Genomic DNA, 20,366 nt, shown 5'->3' with positions numbered 1-20,366 from the left:
AGGCCCAAGAGAACACGTTTTCGAGATGACGAACGCTTTCGAGGGACCGTGCACTCGAAGAATTCGCTGACGTCGATGCGCAGAAATCACAACGAGACAACGACGACGACAAAGAGAGAGAAACTGAGATCAACAATTGACACAAAACGAGCGAGCGACGAGAAGAGACCACGAGAAAACAAAATAAAACCGAGACGATATCCATATTCACTACCTCGGAAACCGAGAGCCATTCCAATCAATCCGCATACTGAGTCAGATCGAGAGTAAGAGTCTTTGATCCTCCCTCGCGATAGATACTGACGAGAGAAAAGAATGGAGTCAGAGGCGGAATCGAGCGAAACGAAAATGAAAACGAAAAGACTCACCCGACGAGAGCGTTCGAAGATTCGTACATGAGGAGCTTGTGAGTAATGACAATACATCTAGAAAGGGATTGGAGATGAGTCAGCAATCGGAATCCTGCACGAAAGAGAAGACAAAACTCACTGGAAATCACCTTGCTCAGTTCGCTGTTGCACGTAGCGAGCGACTCGTTGAACGTTTGTATTGTCTATCGAGATCGAAAGCATCGTCAGCGAAGGAGCAAAACAGGGTTGAAAGGGAGAAACTTACCGAGAGCACCGTCAACCTCATCGAGAACGAAAAACGGCGAAGGATGGAATCTGACGATGCAGAGCAGGGGAATCAGCATCAACAATCAGATAGAGCAAATCGAGTGTGACTCACGAGTGGATAGCGAAAAGAAGAGCGAGAGCAGCCATTGTCTTCTCTCCTCCCGAAAGTTGTTCCATATCTCGGAATCGCTTGAGAGGCGGCATCGCGTGATACTTGATACCGTGAAGATAAGGCTCCTACAGAAGAGAGCAACATCAGCAATGACTCGCTGCAGAAAACGAACTGGAAGAAACGACTCACCTCGGGTTCTTCGAGAGAAAGATAAGCGATACCTCCTTGAGGACTCGCTTTCCCTTTCGTCAAATCCTTGTACACCTGATCGATGCGATCTTCGATGTGTCGGAATGCTTTGTTGAAGAGGTCGCATCGCTTCTTCTTGACGATGTTGAAAGCGTCTTTCGCTTCTTTCGCTTGTTCTCGAGCCGAATCAAATTCCTTGTCGATATCCTTGAACCGTTGCTCTGAGTCTCCGAGACTACACAAAGAAATTCGTCAGTACGGTGCGCAACTCTGAAGAGAAAGGAAAGAGGACTGACCGTTCAATCGCTTTGAGGTTGACCGACATTTTCTCGATCTCAGCTTGAAGTTTCGTGACCGCTTCGTTCAAAGTCGTATCCATCTCAACAGATCCATCCTAATTGCAGAACAGGGCAGTATCAGTCAAGAGCGCAAGTAAGAATGGAAATAACGAGGGAAACTGACCTCTTGTTCATCCTCGTCGAGTTCTTCGAAATCAACTTCAACTCCGTAATCGTTCGCTTCGAAGATGTTCTGCGTCCCTGATTCGGGTCCGTCGACGTCCATCGGTGCAGTGGGAGCGGCAGCCTGATCAGAAAGTTGAAAGTCAGCAAAGCGAGAAAGAAAACGAAAGAAAGAAACAATGCAAAACTCACCTCTTCGATCGGAATGTCGTCCAGCGACCCTTTCGAAAGAGGAAGATCGATTTCTTCCATCTTGCAACGTCGATAGATCGCAAACCGTTCCGAAGAGAGTCGTTCGATTTCGTCATTCTGTCCGAAAAACAATTGTCAGTTCCAACGAGAGTAACTGACAGAGTGAAAGACGCACGCAGGTAGCGATCTCCTTGAGAGCCTTGTCGAGAGCTTTTGAAGCTTTACTGTTACTCTTCCTCAGATCTTCCAACTCTTGATTCTTCTCATCCCACTCTCGTTTACTCGTTTCCCATGATTCTTTCGCTTCCTCGACTTCTTGCTCGAGCCCTTCGATCTCACCTTGTTTCGTTTCCTTCTCTTCGTTTAGGCTTTCGAGAGAGGCACGTTGAGTTTCGACAGTCTTTTGAAGCGAGTCGTGTCGTTCTTGAATCGTCGAGAGTTGATCGCGGTTGAATGAGATCCTACAGCAAGGCAATCTAGTCAGAGATCAGATTCGATAATGCGAGAGAGATAAATAACTCACTGAGTATCGAGTCGAGCGAGTTGAGTTTCGTATTTGAGCATCTGAGCGTGATCTTCTTGAGCTCCTCTCAACTGTTTCTCCTCGTATTCCCTGATATCGTCAACTCCAATTCTCTGACAGAAGTCGCTGAAGATTGCGTCCTCCTCCGAGTGAATGACCTCGCGTAGAGATTCAGCTTGAGTTTCGATCGCGGAAAGCTCCTTTTCGAGATTCGAGAGCGTCGTGCTCGTTTCCTTGACCTTGTTTCGGAGGACCTTGAGCTCGTCTTCGATACCGCTGAGACGTAGGTCCGTTGAGCTCTATCTCACGCAAAGTTTCGTCAGTAAACTCGACTCGGAACGAGGAAAAGGAGGGAGAACTCACAAGATCATCCTTGATCACCTGCAAATCCGCCTCGATCCTCGCTAGATCGCTGACCAACTGTTCTTCTGCGTTCGGTTTCGGTCGGTTCTTGAAGAGTTCTCCGAGTTTGCTCTTTAGTTCGGCTTCTCGACGACGAAGTCCTTCGATTTCCTGATCTTCGAAATGTCGTCGATCCGAACGAGAAACTCCTCCGGTAATCGTACCGGCTTTGTGGATGACAGTTCCATCGAGAGTTACAGCTGCAAGCAGGAGAAGCTTCAAATCAGTCGGAGTTGTTGAAGACGAGATTCGAGAAATCCCCTCTCACCTTTCACCCTTTGACCCTTCTCGTAACAGATGTACCTCGCAATTCTCAAATCGTCGCAAACGAGCGCATCTCCACAAGCCATTTGCATCGCTCGTTCAACCGAAGTATCAAAGGTGATTACGTCGATTGCGAGTCGAGCTCCTTTCGCGAAATTTCGATACTTGTCGCTGATCGGTTTCACTTTGATCGTGTCGAGAGGGAGGAAAGTCGCTGTACCGAGTTGTTGAACTCGCATGTACTGCGCGTTGTAAACGAAAACGATCAATTCTCCTCACTCCCAGAGAAGCGGAAAAGAACGAAAGAAATTTACCTCGATGCAGGAGATCGCGGTATTCTCGGAATCGACCACGATAGAATCGACGTTTCGACCGAGAACAGTTTGAACGGCGATACTGTACTTTTGTTGAGTCGGTTTGCAGAGATCGATTACTCTTCCCTTGACGCCTGAGAACGATTTGTCGGAAATTGTCAGCGTCAGTGACACGAGACAATTGTCGACAAGTCGAACTCACCGGGAAAAGTTCGCTTCAGAGTAGCGAGAATTTCTTTGAACTTGATCTCGGAATCTTTTTCTCGTTTCTCAGCTCCAGCTTCTTGTAGTTTCGTGAGCGTGTCGGCGAGCTTCTCGTTGTATTCGGCTTCCGTTTGACTGTGACAAGTCTTCGAGTGTCAGGATCAAATCAGAGTAAGGGAACGAGTCGCGAGAAAACTTACGTGATTTGAGTCTTTCGCTTGCGAAGTTCGTCGAGTTCAGCTTGAGCTTTTCGAAGCTCAGTCATGATACCTCTTGACTTTTCATCGAGCTGCTCAGACGGTTGCGATGGTGGTTAGCACAATAGACTTAGCGCTGAAACAGAATCGAAACCGACCTTGTTCTTTCGCTCTTGTAGAGTCGCTCCCTCTCCTTTGAGTCGATTGATCTTGTTTTGCGCAGATTCAAGTTGATCTTGAGCAGAGGATTCGGCATCGCGTTTCGTCTTGTCCTCATCGACGAGCGATTTGAGTTGTTCTCGTTCCGAACTCGCTTTTGACGAAGCTTCTCCTTTCCTGTGAGCGAAACGCGTTCGACAGCGTCAGTCACATCAAATAGAGCTGAGCTGAGCAGACGAGACGCTTACAATCGATTGTACTCTTCCAGATCTTCAGCTCCGAGCGAGATTCCTTTCTCTTGTTTCAACTTCTCCTGCTCTTGACGATGCTTCTCCTTCGCTCTCTCTGCGAGACCTTTATCCTTTTCGAGTTGAGAGATGATCTTTTCGTATTCGGCGAGATCGACGGCAGCTTTCGAAGCTTGATCGGAGGCTTTCTTCAGTTTCTTCGAGGCGTGTTCGATCGCTCCATCGATTCGAGAGATTTCCGGTCTCTACGACGTCAAACACAAGCGTGAATCAGCGACAAAGATAGAGGAAGGGCAGGGAGTACGACTTACAGCTTCTTCCAGTTCTTTCTCCTTCGATTTCATCGCCCTCTCTTGTTTCCCAACTTCCTTCTGTTTCTTCTGCACTTCCTTCGTCTTTTCCTTCCTCTTCTCCTCCGCATCTCTACTATTCTTCCTCAATCCTTCCAACGCTTCATTCCTCTCTTCAATCCTATCTTCATTCTCCTTCATCCCTTTCTCCAAATGCCACAACTTCCACACGATCTGATGACTGATCGCATTTTCGAGGTCCCTCTGCAAGTTTCGATACTTCTTCGCTTCGGTCGACATGAGTTTGTATTGTTTCACTTCGTTGTTGACTCCTTTTCGACGGGAATGTTGAGCGACTGAAGTTTCCGTCGCTTTTTGAAGCGCTGCGGCACACTTATCGTATTCTTCTTTCAGATCGAGAGAGCTGGACACTCGAGGGAGTAAGCGGGAGTACAGAAAGTGTGTCGAGACGAGAAAACTCACCCAGAAATTTGATCAATCAGTTTCGCAAGATCTTTCGGACTTTGACTGGCGACTTGTTCGACGTCTCCCTATAAGCGATCACGACGAGTATTAGCTCAGAGCCGAATCGAACGAGAATAGGAGGGAAACTAACCTGGAAAACGAGAAAGTTCTTCGCTTTGACGAGAATATTGAAGCGTTGCAGTTGTTCGTCGTACTTCTTGTGAGTGACTGTCTTTCCGTTCAATCGATATTCCGAAGTACCAGACGTCGAAATACTGTTTCGTGCGAGAGAGGTGAGCTCTACAAACGAGGCATTCGCGAGCGAAAGAGAAAGAAAACTCACGATCTCTGAAACCTCCATTCTTTCTGTTCCTTCTCGTCTACGTAGACTGCCATTACCCAAGCTGTTCTCTCTCTATCTTCACCCTCCTCCTCCTCTTCGTCTTCATTCTCCGATTCTCGATCCGTCCCGTCCCCCTCTCCCTCTCCCGCTCCTTCCTCCTCCTCCTCTCCCTCTTCCCCTTCTACAGCTTTCCCCTTTCCTTTCTTATCCCTCCTCTTCTTCCTCCCCGAACGATAAACCAAATCCTTCAACGCGGTACTCCTCAAACTCGCGCTCCTAACTCCCAACACGAACGAGATAGCGTCCATCAAATTACTTTTCCCCGCTCCATTCGGTCCAATGACGGCTGAGAACGGATGGAACGGTCCTCTGTTGTAATGTGAAAGAGATGAGAGAGTTAGAGAGATGAAAGCGCGTTTCTTCGAGAGAGTGAGGGGGAGGGAGAGGCTTACATGGTTTGACGACCTCGATAGGACTTGAAGTTGTACACTTCTAGTCGATCTAGCATCTTGGTCGAGGCGCGAGGTGAGTGAGTGAGATGAGGGAGAGATTCGCCTCGGACGCGACTTTGAAATCATCGAACTCCGCCATTTTGCGAGTGAGCGCCGAGGGATACTATCTATCAGTCGAGGGACTCCTCTCAGCTTCAAGTGCGCGCAAGAAATTCCGGCGAGCAAGCAGACAATTTCGCCCAATTTCGCAGACACCCTCGAGGCGACCCTGTGGGGCTGAGCCACGCCCCGTGCGACTCTGTAATCATGTAGAGCCGAAGAGAAGCCAGGAGGCAGCGCGAGATTGAGCTACGAGGGTCACCTCAAGCAACAACGAGTCGAGCTCAAACGTTTCGCAATTTCGTGAACAACAACCCATGCAATGACACTAATGATGCAAGGATGACTGGCCGTAGACGTACACCGCCTCTATAAGCTTCGATAGATCCCTTCCCTCTGTAAACTCGCTCAATTCCTGACAACTCCGTCTTTCAAGACTTCCCTCGCTTTCAACAATGTCCCGACACAATCAGCGACCCATTCGGGAGTTTCCTCCTCCTTCAATCCATCCAAATCTTCTCGTTTCTGAATCCCCGTCAACACGAGTAGAGAATCGATTTGACCTCGCTTCGCAAACAGGATGTCGGTGGCCAAACGATCTCCGACAAAAATCGTTCGTTTGATATCGAATCGTAGTCTAGCGTGATCCTCATCAGCTTCATTATCGAGTTGGAGGAGAGATGGAAGACTCACTCGGAATGAACGATATCGAGTAAAGGTTGATGAGGTTTCCCAACGATTAAAGGTTTTCGATCTTTCGGTAACGCGCCAAACAAAACTGAAGCGATCGCACCTTCACCTGCACAATCTCAACAGCGTCAGGAGCTCGAACTCGCACGTTCGGAGGGGGAAGACTCGCCTGGAGCGTATCCACCTCCGGGTAACAAGAAATTCTGATCGTCGTTCGTCAAGATCAATTCGCAATCCGGATTCGAGGCGAGGTAGTTGTAAGCTTTCGCGAGTTGTTTGTAGTTGATCCGCATCTGGAAACCGTAGACGACGACGCCAATCGATGGGTCGGGAGTGATTGAGGAGAAATCTTGCGGAGGTAAAAGGACATCGTCTTCCGGGTCCTGCGCAGCAACATAGCGTGTCAATACAGCTCTGATACGACGAGTAGAATATAATGAACTCACTGTTCCACCCGTCCATTTCAATCCACAACTCTCAAACTCCTCCTCCATCGCTTCCTGTCCGATCAAATACACTCCCGTCGGTTTTCCCTCCTTCTCCCTTCTCGGCAACACCTCATCTCTCAAGTATTCGGCCGTCGCACTCCCACAAGTAAAGATCTCCTCGAGTTTGACGTCGATTCCAAAGCCTTGGAATTTCTTGTGGTATTTCTTTCGAGAAGAGGTCGCGTTGTTCGTGATGAAGGCGACTTTCTTTCCGAGGGATCGGAGGTAGGAGAGCGTTTCGATGATGTTCTCCGTTCTGTCCATCGCGAGACCGAGTCAGCTCAGAAGGCCGAACGAGACGGAATGAGAGATTCCAAATTCACAAAGTATCTCCGGCGGGATTGATCCAAATGACTCCGTCGCACTACCCGCAGATCAAGTCAGCTTACCCGAACTACACAGAAGGGAGTAGCGGACTCACGTCAAAGAGGAAAGTATCGTAATGTTCAATCAAATGGGCCGCTTCTCCAGGCGTCGTTACTTCGATCTTCCCACCAGGTCCATGAGCTGCGTGACCATGTTCAAGCGGCATCTCTCTACTTGAGCTAAGCTAAGTCGGTTCGGGGTCGAGGAGGGCGGTAGAAGAGGGGAAAGAGATGACGAGGTGGATTTCGAAAGAAACTCGGTCAACAAACGTCGTTAATTCGGAAAGGTTGAAGGTCGGATCGATAGAGTGGTTGGATCTCTAGATCATGGAGCGGAAAGAGCGTCGGATTATTGAGAGGTTGATCAACAAGGTGGACACGTTTTCGAGCAGAGTTTGAAGCTCTTCGATTCACTCGTCACCGACTCCTATCGCCTCCGACTTTGCTTAACTGACTTCTTGTACTTCTGATGGTACGTACGCTTGCTTGTCCGCGCTCCCTGAGACTGATTTCTTCTTCCCCACTTGATCTCCTTTCCGCTCCCTCTCATCTACCCTACAACTCTCCCGACTGGCGAGCAGGCAGACGTTTCCGCACCCGAAATCCGCGAAGCGTACGAAGACGTCCGAAACGACAAGACGGAAACGAACTGGCTTTTACTTGATTACGCTTCAGCAAGAGAAGATCGATTAGTGTTGACTGGAACAGGGAACGGGGTGAGTCGTCGCATATTCACCTCCAAGATAAGGGAAGAGCGTGCTGATGGAGCTGGAGAGAGCGGTTGTTGCTAGGGTTTAACGGAATTTAAACAAAACTTGCAAGAGGAGAACGCTTCGTTCGGGTACATTCGAGTCGTGAGTCCCTCTCCTCTTTCCCACGGAGACCTCTAGTCGCTTCGACACACTACCCTCCTCAATCCAGCTCGAGAAGCTCGAGCTTGTCCCCTTTCTCTCCTCAAATCGCTCGCTAACCCTTTTCATTCCTCTCTCTTCTTCCACTAGAAATACGCCAACGATACCGAATCGACTCGCGAAAAGTTCATCTTCGTCGTTTGGATCGGATCAGGCGTCAAAGTGATGCGAAAAGCGAAACTATCCGTTCATTCGGCGGACGTGAAGAAAGTATTGAGTCAGTTCTCGATTGAAGTTCCCGCGAATTCGATTGAGGATCTCAATGAGGTGAGTCTACACTTCACTCTCAGTCTGTGAGAGACCCTGGGGACTGACGAGGAAGTCGTTGCGATACGTTTTACAGGACCCGATCGTTGTGAGGTTACGAAAAGCTGGAGGAGCTTCTTACGACAGAGCTTAGCGCGATGAAGGAGAAGGGAATATACCAGACTGGGAGTCGAGAAAAGTACATGTAATCTTATCACTATCACGAAGAGACTCGACTGAGGATTGAGGGAGGGGCAAGGCGACGGAGGGAGCCAAAACGAGAACGGATTGCGAATCAAAGCTCCCTACTCGGCCTCTGGCGCTCTTCTCGCGCTTGGATGATAACTGAGCTCATCTTGATGTCCAACGATTCGATTGACACTTGGATAGTGGATCTGTTCGAAGGCGAGAATCCATCTTCTCGTGGTTGTCTCGAAATTGATTTCGGGTCTTTCTCGTTTGTTTTTCTCCCTCGTTCTCTGTTGATTCGACTTGCAATCTCTTCGACGACGAATACATCCTTTCAGCGTACAGCACAAGTCGACGAAAAGAGGTTAATTGGATCGAGCCATTCGCGCGCGTACCTTCTCCCCTTCTCTCTCTCTCTCTTTTGTTCCTTCAACTCGCCGATCCTCACCGACCGCTCTCTCCCTCCTCTTCGAGGGTGGGATGTACTCCACCATTGACAGTACGATCCTCTCTGGCACAGTTCCACTCCCCTCCCTTCCCTCAACTCCTCCAACTTCTCGCCGATATCAATCAACATCCTCTTCCTCGGCTCACTCGCATCGCCAGCGCCGAATCAGTCTACCTTCTACTAGTCAAGATCCATTCTTGTCGAGTTCAACAACCGCAGCTACAACAAAGGGACGATTGAATGACGACCTTCAGATTTCTTCATCAAATTCGACTTCAGGACTCGATCAGTACACCTTGGGAGGTAGTTCACGCGAGTTGGAACTAGGAGAAGGATCTACAGGGAGAACGAGGTCAAAGTCAGAGGAGCAGCAGCAGCAGGACAAGGACGAGAGAAGCATGAAAGGGGTTAGAGAGCCTCTATCAGAGATTGCTGGCATTGACTGGGCGACAACTCATAGTGATCGAACGAATGTAGCAAAGCCAACAAGTAAGTTCCATCTCTGCGTCTTTACAAAGTCGAAAGTATCGCTGATTCGAGGATTTCAGACGCTCACGAACGTACTTCGACCGCTTCTTACACTGTTTCGACTGCTTCATCCCGTTCAAGCTACTCACGACGTCCCTCTCACCCACTTTTCGACCCTGTTCACTCTCGAGGCGTTTCCTCTTCGACTTCTCTCCCTTCTTCCTCTCATCTTCATTTCCCCTTCTCCTCGACTTCCTCGAACCCTCTCGAATCCTCCTCCACTACCAATATCAGCAACATTCGACCTCGGGAATCTTCGTTGTCGTTCTCGCGCGTTCGAACTCCTAGTAATGGTTCGACCGCGAGTTCGGCTTCGAGTGATTTCCCCGTTACTCCCGCCATGCCTCATTCGAATTCGCAAAGAACCATCTCGATCAGTAGTAGCAATAAAGGGAAAGGAAGAGACGGTTCGGGAGATACTTGGTCGACTGGGTTACCGGTTCTAGGAGCTGGATCTCCAGTCAATAAAGGTCCTTCAATCGTCGATCCGAGGTTCACGTTCCCTCGTAGTGGGAGTCGGAATCAGTTGAACGGATCGTCGAGGACGTTGAATCAGGACTCATTGAGCATTGGTCCGTTTGGGGAAGTGAGGAGAAGTAGCGAAGATAGAGCTTCGAATGAGAAAAGTTTCATCGCGAGTCTGTAAGTGTTCAGCTTCTCTCAAGTGAGTTCGATTCTTGAGTGAACAGATGTGGCATTTGCAGGGACTCGAAACCGTTCGTCGATCCACGAGGTCAAGAACTTCCACTTTTCTCGACTTCTCCTCCTCCCGCTCAAACTTCCTACCTCCCGACTTCACCTCTCCAATCCGCTTTCGCACCTCCTTCGCCTTTCTCCCCTACTTCTCCCGTCACTTCGATCGCCCCAGCTGAAGCTCGACCGGCAATCTCGAATTTCCTCCCTCATTTCACCCCTTCGACCCCATCGAAATCATCTAGCAAATCCCCCTCCTCGACACCGAAACGACGCTCAACCTCGTTCACTCGTCGAGTTCGACGTCGCTCTAGCCCGCGCAAATCGAATTCTCGTCATCATCGTCGAACTTCGTCTTCCACCTCTCTCTCCCCGCATCGTCGACACTCTTCCCGCTCCTCTTCCACGCAACACCAATCTCCCGTTCGACACCGTTCCTACTCCGTTCCAGACCTCCGAAGTCTCCCAACTCCCATCCCATTCGATACGTTCTCCCCTCGTTCTCCTTACGCTCACGAACGCTCAGCAGGAAAAGGAGGAGGAAACCGACGACCTTCAATCGCCGACGAACTCCTCTTCGGTGACTCGATGAACCGAATCAAACCGACTGTGAGTCTCGAGGGGAATGAATCAGTCGTCTTTCCTTCGAGAAAATCGTCGACTGCTCAGAAAGGGAAAGGGAAAGTAACCGAAGAGGCTTCTGAGCCTCTCTCTCAACGATCGAGATCCGCTCCGCTCGATCTTGCTCGAATCATTCGTACAAGTCCCTCGATTCCCCCTCGTTCGACTCTTTCCCCTTTGTCAAGGATCGGATCGAGGAGACCGTCGACTTCTCAGGCCCCCATCGTGAAAGGTAGTCTGATCGTTCCTCGTCCGAAAGTAGTCGTTTCCGATACTGGAGGAGACGATTTCGATACTGAGCACAATTCGATCGAAGCGATTCAACGTCGATACCGCGAAGGAAGACTCGGAGGAGGAGGAGCTCGAGGAACTGAACGAGTCGAAACTCTCGCTTCTGTCGAAAGTATCAGCCGAAGCGTAATTGAAGACGATCAAGAAAGTATTGATCATTCGAGCGTATTGAGGGTGTTGAGGGAGAACGAGGAATCTCGGAAAGAGAGAGAAGCATGGAGTGATTCAGCTACGAGAACTCTCGGACTAGGACTCGGATTGAAACTGGCTGAGTTCGAAAGGAGACGAGGACCAGGGAATATCGCTTTCGGTGGCGGAGGCGGGAGTTCGAGAGCGAAAGACCAGAGGAGGAAAGCGCGAAAACGTGTCGAAATGGAGAAACAACGAAGAGCGGCGGAAAGTGGGACGGATGGAGAAGGAGGACACGAGAACTCGCCGAGACGAAGACGATTACGAGCGAGCGCCGACGACTCACCTCCGATGCCGCATTCGTTCGAACCGTTCGTACAACTTGGGAAGAAATTATCGCTATCGAGGTCGAAGAGTCGAGATCTCGCTCTTCTCGCTCAATCCGGAAAGGAGGAAGATGGGAACGCGAACAATGGAGCGATGAAGAAGGAAGCGTCTCTCGTTGAAGCTCCGTCGACTCCTCGCACCGTTCGCGGCAAACCAATTCGACATCTTCGCACTTCTCCTTCGGTCGATTCGATCTACTCCCGATCCGGCGGTCCACCTCTCTCTGACCTCTCTCGAACGAACTCGACTACCCAGTATGGTCAAGCCCTCAGTCTCAATAACGAAAGTGCCCCTCTCAACGGAGAACATCGTCGACCTTCACTCACGAATCAGAACGCTTTCTTATCGCTCCCGCCTCACCTTCATCATCTTCTACGATCCCCCGAGCGCGAAAGCTATGAACCCTCTCGAGCTCCACCGATTCCTCCCTCTGCGCAAATTTCCTCGTCTCTCTCGAAAGATTCGAATCGATTATCGACAAGTTCAGTCGCCTCGGCAGCTCGACTTTCCCTCGCTCTCGAGTCAAAACTCTCGCAATCGACGCCTCCGCCTTCTGTTCCTCAAGTGATCAACTCGAAAACTCCCGAGCTCATCGAATCTCGACTGTCCCGATCGACTTCAACTCCCGCTCTCTTATGTGACTCGTCAGATCGTGTCTCACCTGATCACCTCGTCGACAAATCCACAGTGAGACCGGCCACGACGACTCATTCGCTTTCTCCTCTACCTGAAGTCGAGAGTCCCGAAAGTCAACGCTCGGCGAATTCGTACGGTCTTTCGGACGCGAGCAGCGGACTCGAGGTCGATAATCGCAACGAGTGGAAAGAGCTCGTGAGTGCCTCGATTCGTTTCTCATCATCCGAGTCGAACTGACCTCTTGCGAAATGAACAGTTCTTCTCACCTCCGACTCGTCGACTCGGATCTTCGGTTCGAGGTCTTGCAGATCCGACAGTCACGATTCAAGTCGCAAGTGACGATGAATCGTCCACGTCAGGAACTGACGACACGTTCAGCATTCACAAACTCGAACGAACTCGCAAAAGTCTCGAAGCTCTCTTCAACCCTCAAGCTCCGAGCGATCCCGAGAACACGCAAGAGACTCTCCTCAGTCCGACGAGTGTCGCTCCAACGATCTCGAGATCGACTTCGGAAATGTCTTCGGCTCAAGCTTCTTTCGTCACAGCGCAAGAATCGATTTCCGGAGGAGGAGGAGACGAAGCGAAGACGCCTCTACAAGCTCCGACATCGAGACCTCTCGCAACTCCAGCTCAAACCCCGTGGGCTTCGACCTCGTTCGCTCGCGAATACTTTGGAACGGACAACATCGTCGAAGAGCCCCGTTCGAATCGACACTCTCTCGCTTCGAAGCGTGCTGCCTCGAGAGCGTCTCAAAGCAGCTTCATCGACTTTGACGCCGACGAGACTACCGTTCCCTCGGTTAATCTCGAACCGAGCGCTTCTCCCCTTTCGTTCCTCGATGATTTCTCCCCTCCTTCTTCGGCACCTCCTTCTCCCGCGATCGACTCGTTCCCAACCTTTTCAGCAGGACCTACTCCTCAGCCATCTTTCGCCGCTGTCCCTCCTCTTGATCCCGCTTCTCTTCCGACTTCGCCGACTCTCTCTTCGACATTCGGCGAAACCGACTCGAATCGATTCTCTCGTCTCCTCGCGAATCGAGACAGTTACCTCTCAGTCGATTCGAACAATCTTCACATCTCTCCAACCGCGGCAAAGTTCGTCAACGGCGGTACGGGGGACAATACGCCGAGAACTCACAGTTACAACAGTTCGAGAAGTAACGTTTTGCTCAACAGTTTCCCGGTTCCTCCGGTTGAAGAGGCTGAAGAACGAGGGTCTGATGGAGACGATGAAGAGGAGGCGGAAGAGGACGAACGAGATCTCTTGACGGAAACGAAAGTCGATGAGAGCGATGAACCGACTTTACGATTCGATTCTCCGACGATCAGTTCTCCTCACTTCGCAACCTCTGAAGACGTCGAAGCATTGTCGACCTCCCCGAAGATGAATGGTCACGCCCATGATCGTCGAGCAAACAACTCTTCTTTCCTCGACGTTTCCGATCCTTCCGATTGCGAATCGAAACGCTTCTCTCGTGAGTCTCTCACTCGTGTCATCTTCTATTGTTTCGTCGACTGACCGTGCTCCATGACGCAGGCTCGACGTTCCGAACGTTTTACTCCGGTCCCGCAAATGAAGAATCGATTCCCCCTCTCCCTTCGTTTCGACCCTAACGATACTCCGATCTAATCTCTCTATACCCTATACTATCCACTCGCTCCCTATTATCACATCATATACACGTAAAACTCGATACCGTTATTCTCTATTCGCTCTCTCTCTCTCTCTATCTTTCGCAAACTAGCATGTCGTAATCTTCGTAGGATCTCTCTTCTCTCTATCTACTGTCGGAAACGATATTGCTCTCAGTCTCGCCGCGACGTGATCCGAAAGAGAGATATTTGACGGAGAATGCGATTAGATGAGAGATGCAAAATAACTTAAAGAGATGAATACGAAACTGATTGATGAGGGTTCATGCTGACGAATGAGTACTAGACTGAATGGGGTATCTGGACAAACCGAAGAGAGTGACCTGTACTACATGCGACTTTGCTTCTGCCTCAACTTCCAACCGTGCGAAGCGATCTCCTTGAAAAGCCTCTTGATTTCCCTCTCCTTCTTCCGGATGACCCTCCTTTTCTCCTCCTTTTCTTTCACTGACGGACCCTGAGTTCTCGCTCGAAGGTATCTTTCGATAGGGATGTAGTATTCTTTCGTGCATTCAGCGTCGGAGAAGAGGAGAGCTTCGAGAGGTTTTCGAGGGTAGATCACGGTGCTGGTGAAAGGAGGAGGGAACGAAGGAAGAGGTTGCGAGAGGAGGTGAGTGTGAGAGTCGACGAGTCGATCCAATTCCACCGCGAGTTGTCGTTCCGTAACGGGAGAATGTTCGATTGAGCGATGGAAGTCGAAAGATTTGTCCTTAAAGTTCCTCAGCGGCTCTCGGAAATCGTTGAGCTGGATCACCCGAAGATTAAGACGTTGTTCATCGAAGAGACCCTCTTTCGCTTCGAGTAGACGGAAGTCGAGCTTTTGCGATCGTTCAACAGCAGCATCGACAAGTTTTCTGTCCTCAAGCTCTCCCTTGGTCGGGAATTCCAGGGCGTCTTGTCGAGATCGATTGAGAGCGAGTCGCTCGGCGGTATCGAGGTGGGAAGCGTGAAGGGCGGCTCGTCGAGTGATCGAGGTGTGAGGAGCCGAGAAATAGAAATAGAAAGTGTCGCCGAACGAAGGGTTGACCATCCAGTGCATTCGACGGTGAAGATGGAATTTAGCCGCGATAGCTTGGAGTCTCGCGAGGGTTTCTCCCGTGATCCAATCGTCAGGGTCGGGAACGGATTGGGGTGAAGATGCGAGAGTCGAAGTCGATTGAGCGGTATCTGGTTCAGAAATCTACATTTACACGGGGAGAGATGAGTCAGTCAGGAGCGAGCGTGGAAGGGAAAGAGAGAGGCAACGAACCTTTTCTTGCGATTGAGCTTCGACATCTTCTCCAATTCTTATCTGGTTGCTCTCCTTCTTCGCCGCCTTCCTTACCTCTACATCGATGAGTACTTTCTCGAGACGTTGCTGAGTCGGTTTCATCGACGAGGGAGCCAGGGAAGAGGGAATATGTCGACGGAGTCGATGAACCGAATCGAGCTCGACCGAATCTTCAAGATCAAATCGAACCTCCGACACTCGCTTAGCTTGAGGACGTCGCGCAAGTTTTGACTCGATGCGTCGGGCGCCGAGTCCGATTGTCGAAGTCGAAAGAGCGGGTGAAGGAACGGGCGAGGGAGAACGGGAAGGAATTGAAGTGACGGGTTTGCGAGCGAACGGAAGCTCAGGACGAGACGGTAAGATCGTCTTGGGAAGGTAGTTCGAGGTGGAAGATTCCGAGGACTGGCAAAGTCGAGAGAAGAGACGAGATCAGTACAGCTCAAAGATCGAAAGAGAAAGAAGAGAGGAAGCTTTCTCACCTCGATGATCGGTTTCTCCCACACATCGCGGGACATCCGAGGAAGTAAACCCTTCAATTCAGGTTGTTTCGATGATGCGAAGGGCTTGGGGGTCGGACGAGTTTGAATCGGAAACCTCGGTGCTGCAACCCTCGGTAGGTGACCAGTCGAGCTCGCGAGAGATCCGGGTTCATTCGATAGCGATCGTCCAGGGCGCCGAGGTGCTTGTCGAGGAGGAGATTTCGCGTTGGCGCTGTTATGTAGGGTTGAATTTGAATGAGATGATTTCGGGTTCGAGCTCGATGACTGTTTCCCGACCTTTCTATCAGTCTCAAGTCGACCAACTCTGAAGACTGAAGAAAGCAGAGCGTACATTCGACCCTTGGCTCCTCTGCTTCGTCCCATTCATCAGTTCCGTCTCCCTCAACCCTCTCAGCGCTTCTTTTGAAATCCCAACTGAACCCTCTCTCCTTTCCCCCAACTCCTTCCCTTTGAGAGCATCCACGAACTTTGCCCAATTGGATAGTGAGCGACGTGGTCGAGAGGGAGGAGCGGAGAGGAGGCGTCGAGATGGAGGCGGAGGGAGTGCGCGGAATCGAGGAGGAGGAGGGAAAAAGATGTGAGAGATCAGGGTTGAGACGGAACGGGTTGAGAACATGGTAAGGTATCGGAGAGTGAGGGAATAAGTGGCGAAAGGAAAGGGAGGAATGAGAGAAGTCGACCAGCGAGAGAGAGGAGGTGAGGAATAAGATTGTTCGACCTGCGAACTAGAGAAATCGACGAGAGCTCGAAGAACTGCGACGACGAAACGACGTGTCAGGGTATGTGAAGAACGAAAGAGAGAGTAAAGAAGCGAGCTTACGAATGAAACAGGGGGAGAAGAAAGGGAAGTTTCGAAAGGTTTGAGAAGAAAGGGGAGATGCGAAACGAGGTACGTGCACGCGTTTTCAAAACTTTCGTTCTTCTTCTCGGAGACCGTTCGACACGCCAGACTCGTGAGATCAGAGAGAGAGGTACCGACTGCTGTTCTTCTGTTCACTTCGATTGTTCACGTCGATTAAGCGAGATTTGTTGAGCCTTTTGTTCGAAATGTCGCGACCTGCCGTCAGTCTTTCGCACGAATCTAGGCGAGTGTGGACTCGGGTGGAGACTAGACACTGTCTCAATATGATAAGTAAACGAGAACGAATAGAAATACATACAGCAAGTACGGGGCAAAGAAAGAAAGAAAGAAGGAAAACGAGAGAGAAGGGAGGGACGAGAAAGAACGAATGACAAGATCAACAGCTCAAGCAATCGGATGATAACGAGCGAGAGCTAGAGACGAAGTTGGGAACGAACGAATAGAGGTAAGGGTGAACGAAAGGAGGTCGACACAAGGGGGCGGAGGGTGAAAATCGAAAATCGAAGGAAAATACGTGCGAGCGAAAAGAAGAGGAAGAAGAGCGGGGACATCGATTCAGGTATGTAGTCGTAGTCGCGAGAGGGTCGCAAGGGTCGCAAGGAATAAGTCGAAATCGAAAGCGTCGATTAGATGCTGCTAGCTCCGAGGAAGTAATCGCTTTGAAGTGCCGCTTTCGCCGACATTCGTTTCGCCGGATCGTACGCGAGCATACCCTGTGAGGTCATGGAGCGTGGAATCAGTATAACCATTTCGACCGCGAAACTCAGGAAGAGTGAACCCTCGAAGTGAGTTTCGTAGAGGGAAGAAGGCTGATTCGTATTCGAGCCCTGACTCACCACTAGTAATTCTGTACTTTCCGGAGTACTTCCAATGACGTGCGCGCCAATCTCTTTCGGATGCCAGTTTGGGAACGTAGGTTTGTAATCGGGTAGAGTCGTAACTCCTGGCCAAACGTCTTCGTCGGGAGTTCCAAGGAGTCTACGCGCTCGCAATCAACGACAATGTGTCAGTATGATCTTGCACTCGTCACTTCGTCGAGAGCGGAGTGGGGAGAGACAGAGTTGAGGAACTGACCGGAAAATTCGGAAGATTTCATCGATTTCTGAATCACCTGGGAATAGAGGTTGACGCATGATCATTTCGGCAAAGATACATCCGACCGACCACATATCTACTCCGGTCGAGTAATGTCTCGAACCGAGGAGAACTTCCGGGGAACGATACCAAAGCGTAACAATCTGATCGACTCGACAACCGTTTCATCAGTTTCAACGTCTCAAGAAAACGATTAAAGGAAGGAGCGAGTCACCTCGTGAGTGTAGGTTCGTAGAGGAATTCCGAAAGCTCGTGCGAGCCCGAAATCGGCCAGTTTGAGGTTTCCTTCTTTGTTGATCAACAAGTTTTGAGGTTTCAAATCTCGGTGCAAGATGCGATGAGCGTGGAGGTAGTAGACTCCTTTGATGAGTTGATACGTCTGCAAAGTCGAGGAACCAGTCAGCTTTGCCTTTCGAGGCGGAGAAAGAGATTGCAGAAACGAACGAATTTCTAGTCGTCGCAAAAGGGCAATCGTCAGCGAGAGGCAAGGGAGGGGAGTGAGAGTGGAGCTCACTTTGACGATATCCGGACCCATTCCATCTCCATCTCCAACCTTGTCCATGTATCGTTTGAGGTCCATATCGAGGAATTCGAAAACCAAGTAAAGTTTCGTTTCCGTATGCGTGATATCGAGTAACCTGCACAGCTTTCAAAACTATCAGTCGTACTATCGCTTCGAGAATGTACTGACGGGAATAGAAGCTAACCTGACGACGTTATCATCCTTCATTTCTTTCAATAAACTGATTTCTCGAATCGCCGTACTCGGGACTCCTTCATCTTCCGCCTCTAATCGGATCTTCTTCAAGGCGACGATTTCTCCAGTCTCACGATTACGAGAGCGGTACTAGAGAGACAAAGGAGAGGAAGGGAAACGAAAGACGCGAAGAGGGGAATCAGTCAACCTCACTGAGAGGAAGCACATGCGCGAGCACGAGAGAGAAGAACGGACGTACGACGACACCATAAGTACCTGTTCCCGCAGTACGAGAAAGGGAGAGAAGGAGAAACGAGGGAGGAGAGCGTCAGCAAACTATTTCCATTCTACACCCTCGGGCGGTTGTTCGACGCGTCCAATCAATCCATGTACATCTACTGATCAATCCATAGTCCGTCGCTACGTTCCCGGGCCCGAAGAGCGCGAGAGAGAGGAGGGAGGGTTCACCTTCTCCGACTTTTTCGAGGCGTTCGTACTTGTCCATAACGAGCTGACTGCACACGATTCAGGTCGATTTTGATCGTGTAGGGGCGGGCTGGGGGTCGTCGCGAAGGTGTGAGGTGAGAGGGAGAAGAGCGAATCTTCGTTTTGTTGATTGATGCGATTTTGTCTTCCGTCCGCGCCTATTGTCCAGGTCGAGGGTTCTACAAGATCTCTACGATATACTCAACCCCTCAGTCCTCGAGTGCTTCGATTTTCTCGATGTGCCGGCCGTATCGAGCCGCTCTCTCCTTTCGCTCTCGGTTCAACCTCCCTCTCGACTCATGCTGCCTCGGTGACCTTCAGATTCGCCTACACGGACGCCTAACACTCTCAAGATGCCTTCACGGCGGCGCCCGCCCTCGATCCCTGCGAAACTCCCTCAACCCCATCTCTCCTCGCGCAATGCCGTCAACGCTGTCGGGACGCATCAAGACGACCAGTTGGATGATACGCACAGCGCTGTAACTTCACAGCGGCCGACTAGCTCCGTGGACGGACCAGTAGAAACAGTGAGGCGTCGACCTCGAACTCGTAGAACTTCTTCAGCTCCGGCTTTGTCTCCAGATCGACTTGAAGCGCCGCCGTCTCGCCAGCCGAGCGATACAGTCGACCACGTAAATCGGCTTTCAGAGATGAGTCCGTCTAAACCCGTAGCGACAGACGACTTGGCGGTTTCGCAATCTCGATTATTCCCGCCTCAATACGGTCGTCCCGTTCGTCCTTCGAGTCCGGACGTATTCACGTAAGTTTCTAACGCTCCTGTTCACCCTCTCTGTCTTGCTGACTCCCTCTCGCTCGCACAGTGCGCTCTTCCATCCCGTTCTTCGTTCCCTTTCTCGACCGTCCTCCCCTGCTTCCTCAACCCGTCTCTCGAACCCTCACTCGACTGCTCCCATCGATGACACTCAACAACGTGCCCCATCTTCCCTCCCCTCCCATTTCCCTCCCCGAGCCCCTACCGATCCCGCTCCAACCGTCGAATCTCAAGGTTTCGTACTCTACATTTCATCCCTCCTCCTCTACGTTCTCTACCTCGTTTGGAGTTTCTCCCCCGAAGTAGCGTTGGAATACATCGGGATTGAATGGTATCCCTCTCGGTAAGAACCCCTCCCGTCTCTCTCCGAGACGAGTTGGAAATTTGACTCGTTCTGCCGATGGAATGATAGGGAATGGGCACTCCTACTCCCTAGTTGGATCACAATGACAGTCCTGTACGTCTACATAGGGTACATATTCCTAAACATGTCAATTTCCGTTCCTTCTTCCGAATCACTCGCTTCTCTTTCCGGTCCGTCGTTTCCTCCGTCTCTCTCCCTTCAGGCACTGACGCGTGATCTCCCTTCTGTCAGATCCCAAGTCGTTCATTCCTCCACCTCCCGCTCCTTCCTCCTTGCTCGAACTACTCAATCTCTCGCCTGAAGCTCAAAATCGAATAGAAGCGAACGGGAAGTTGTCGAGATTGTACCTTGATTCAACGGCGCTGCCGCCAGATATGATACCACCTTTGTATGATTTACCTTTAGACGTCGTGAATCGAGTGTTGTATGAATGAACGAAGAACTAGAAATATCGCTTCGTTTTCGATCGAGTTGCGTGTGAGAGTACAACAAGAGGGACTGCTATTTGTCA

General features: G+C 50.5%; 7 protein-coding genes across 7 annotated transcripts; 3 read left to right on the top strand and 4 right to left on the bottom strand.

The window, feature by feature from the left end:
• Positions 1 to 238: 238 nt before the first annotated feature.
• On the bottom strand, positions 239 to 5,488 carry SMC1 (cohesin subunit SMC1; the record flags this gene model as incomplete). Its single annotated transcript, XM_076633989.1, has 23 exons — positions 239 to 299; positions 369 to 425; positions 490 to 553; positions 616 to 665; positions 730 to 854; positions 919 to 1,153; positions 1,215 to 1,312; positions 1,381 to 1,503; positions 1,572 to 1,688; positions 1,747 to 2,032; positions 2,095 to 2,393; positions 2,458 to 2,696; positions 2,765 to 3,002; positions 3,075 to 3,208; positions 3,277 to 3,413; positions 3,479 to 3,567; positions 3,634 to 3,811; positions 3,883 to 4,127; positions 4,194 to 4,596; positions 4,656 to 4,723; positions 4,789 to 4,912; positions 4,981 to 5,349; positions 5,433 to 5,488. 23 exons carry the CDS (start codon positions 5,486 to 5,488, stop codon positions 239 to 241), a joined length of 3,795 nt encoding a protein of 1,264 aa, XP_076486068.1.
• A 451-nt stretch (positions 5,489 to 5,939) lies between these two features.
• JCM6883_001970 (uncharacterized protein) lies at positions 5,940 to 7,241 on the bottom strand (the record flags this gene model as incomplete). The annotated part of the gene is made up of 6 exons (XM_076633988.1): positions 5,940 to 6,168; positions 6,225 to 6,330; positions 6,391 to 6,604; positions 6,668 to 6,965; positions 7,033 to 7,073; positions 7,131 to 7,241. The coding sequence occupies 6 exons, from the start codon at positions 7,239 to 7,241 to the stop codon at positions 5,940 to 5,942; spliced, it is 999 nt and encodes a 332-aa protein (XP_076486067.1).
• A 302-nt stretch (positions 7,242 to 7,543) lies between these two features.
• JCM6883_001969 (coactosin family protein) lies at positions 7,544 to 8,385 on the top strand (the record flags this gene model as incomplete). The annotated part of the gene is made up of 5 exons (XM_076633987.1): positions 7,544 to 7,546; positions 7,656 to 7,790; positions 7,866 to 7,928; positions 8,076 to 8,252; positions 8,329 to 8,385. 5 exons carry the CDS (start codon positions 7,544 to 7,546, stop codon positions 8,383 to 8,385), a joined length of 435 nt encoding a protein of 144 aa, XP_076486066.1.
• Positions 8,386 to 8,900: 515 nt separating this feature from the next.
• JCM6883_001968 (uncharacterized protein) lies at positions 8,901 to 13,770 on the top strand (the record flags this gene model as incomplete). The annotated part of the gene is made up of 5 exons (XM_076633986.1): positions 8,901 to 9,357; positions 9,417 to 10,038; positions 10,101 to 12,348; positions 12,410 to 13,631; positions 13,694 to 13,770. The coding sequence occupies 5 exons, from the start codon at positions 8,901 to 8,903 to the stop codon at positions 13,768 to 13,770; spliced, it is 4,626 nt and encodes a 1,541-aa protein (XP_076486065.1).
• Positions 13,771 to 14,137: 367 nt separating this feature from the next.
• Positions 14,138 to 16,195, bottom strand: JCM6883_001967 (uncharacterized protein; the record flags this gene model as incomplete). Its single annotated transcript, XM_076633985.1, has 4 exons — positions 14,138 to 14,989; positions 15,059 to 15,481; positions 15,559 to 15,843; positions 15,911 to 16,195. The coding sequence occupies 4 exons, from the start codon at positions 16,193 to 16,195 to the stop codon at positions 14,138 to 14,140; spliced, it is 1,845 nt and encodes a 614-aa protein (XP_076486064.1).
• An 872-nt stretch (positions 16,196 to 17,067) lies between these two features.
• CDC28 (cyclin-dependent serine/threonine-protein kinase CDC28) lies at positions 17,068 to 18,738 on the bottom strand (the record flags this gene model as incomplete). The annotated part of the gene is made up of 9 exons (XM_076633984.1): positions 17,068 to 17,154; positions 17,278 to 17,419; positions 17,516 to 17,679; positions 17,751 to 17,915; positions 17,981 to 17,986; positions 18,051 to 18,174; positions 18,244 to 18,383; positions 18,493 to 18,509; positions 18,585 to 18,738. 9 exons carry the CDS (start codon positions 18,736 to 18,738, stop codon positions 17,068 to 17,070), a joined length of 999 nt encoding a protein of 332 aa, XP_076486063.1.
• A 334-nt stretch (positions 18,739 to 19,072) lies between these two features.
• GPI19 (phosphatidylinositol N-acetylglucosaminyltransferase GPI19) lies at positions 19,073 to 20,289 on the top strand (the record flags this gene model as incomplete). The annotated part of the gene is made up of 4 exons (XM_076633983.1): positions 19,073 to 19,479; positions 19,541 to 19,834; positions 19,904 to 20,025; positions 20,087 to 20,289. The coding sequence occupies 4 exons, from the start codon at positions 19,073 to 19,075 to the stop codon at positions 20,287 to 20,289; spliced, it is 1,026 nt and encodes a 341-aa protein (XP_076486062.1).
• Between the last annotated feature and the right edge of the window lie 77 nt (positions 20,290 to 20,366).

The sequence above is a fragment of the Sporobolomyces salmoneus genome, assembly GCF_050403485.1.
Source record: "Sporobolomyces salmoneus JCM6883 DNA, S_salmoneus_JCM6883_v1_ctg48, whole genome shotgun sequence".
NCBI lineage: Eukaryota > Fungi > Basidiomycota > Microbotryomycetes > Sporidiobolales > Sporidiobolaceae > Sporobolomyces > Sporobolomyces salmoneus.
Note: the sequence above shows the minus strand (reverse complement) of the source record. Positions and strands in the feature narration are given on the sequence as shown.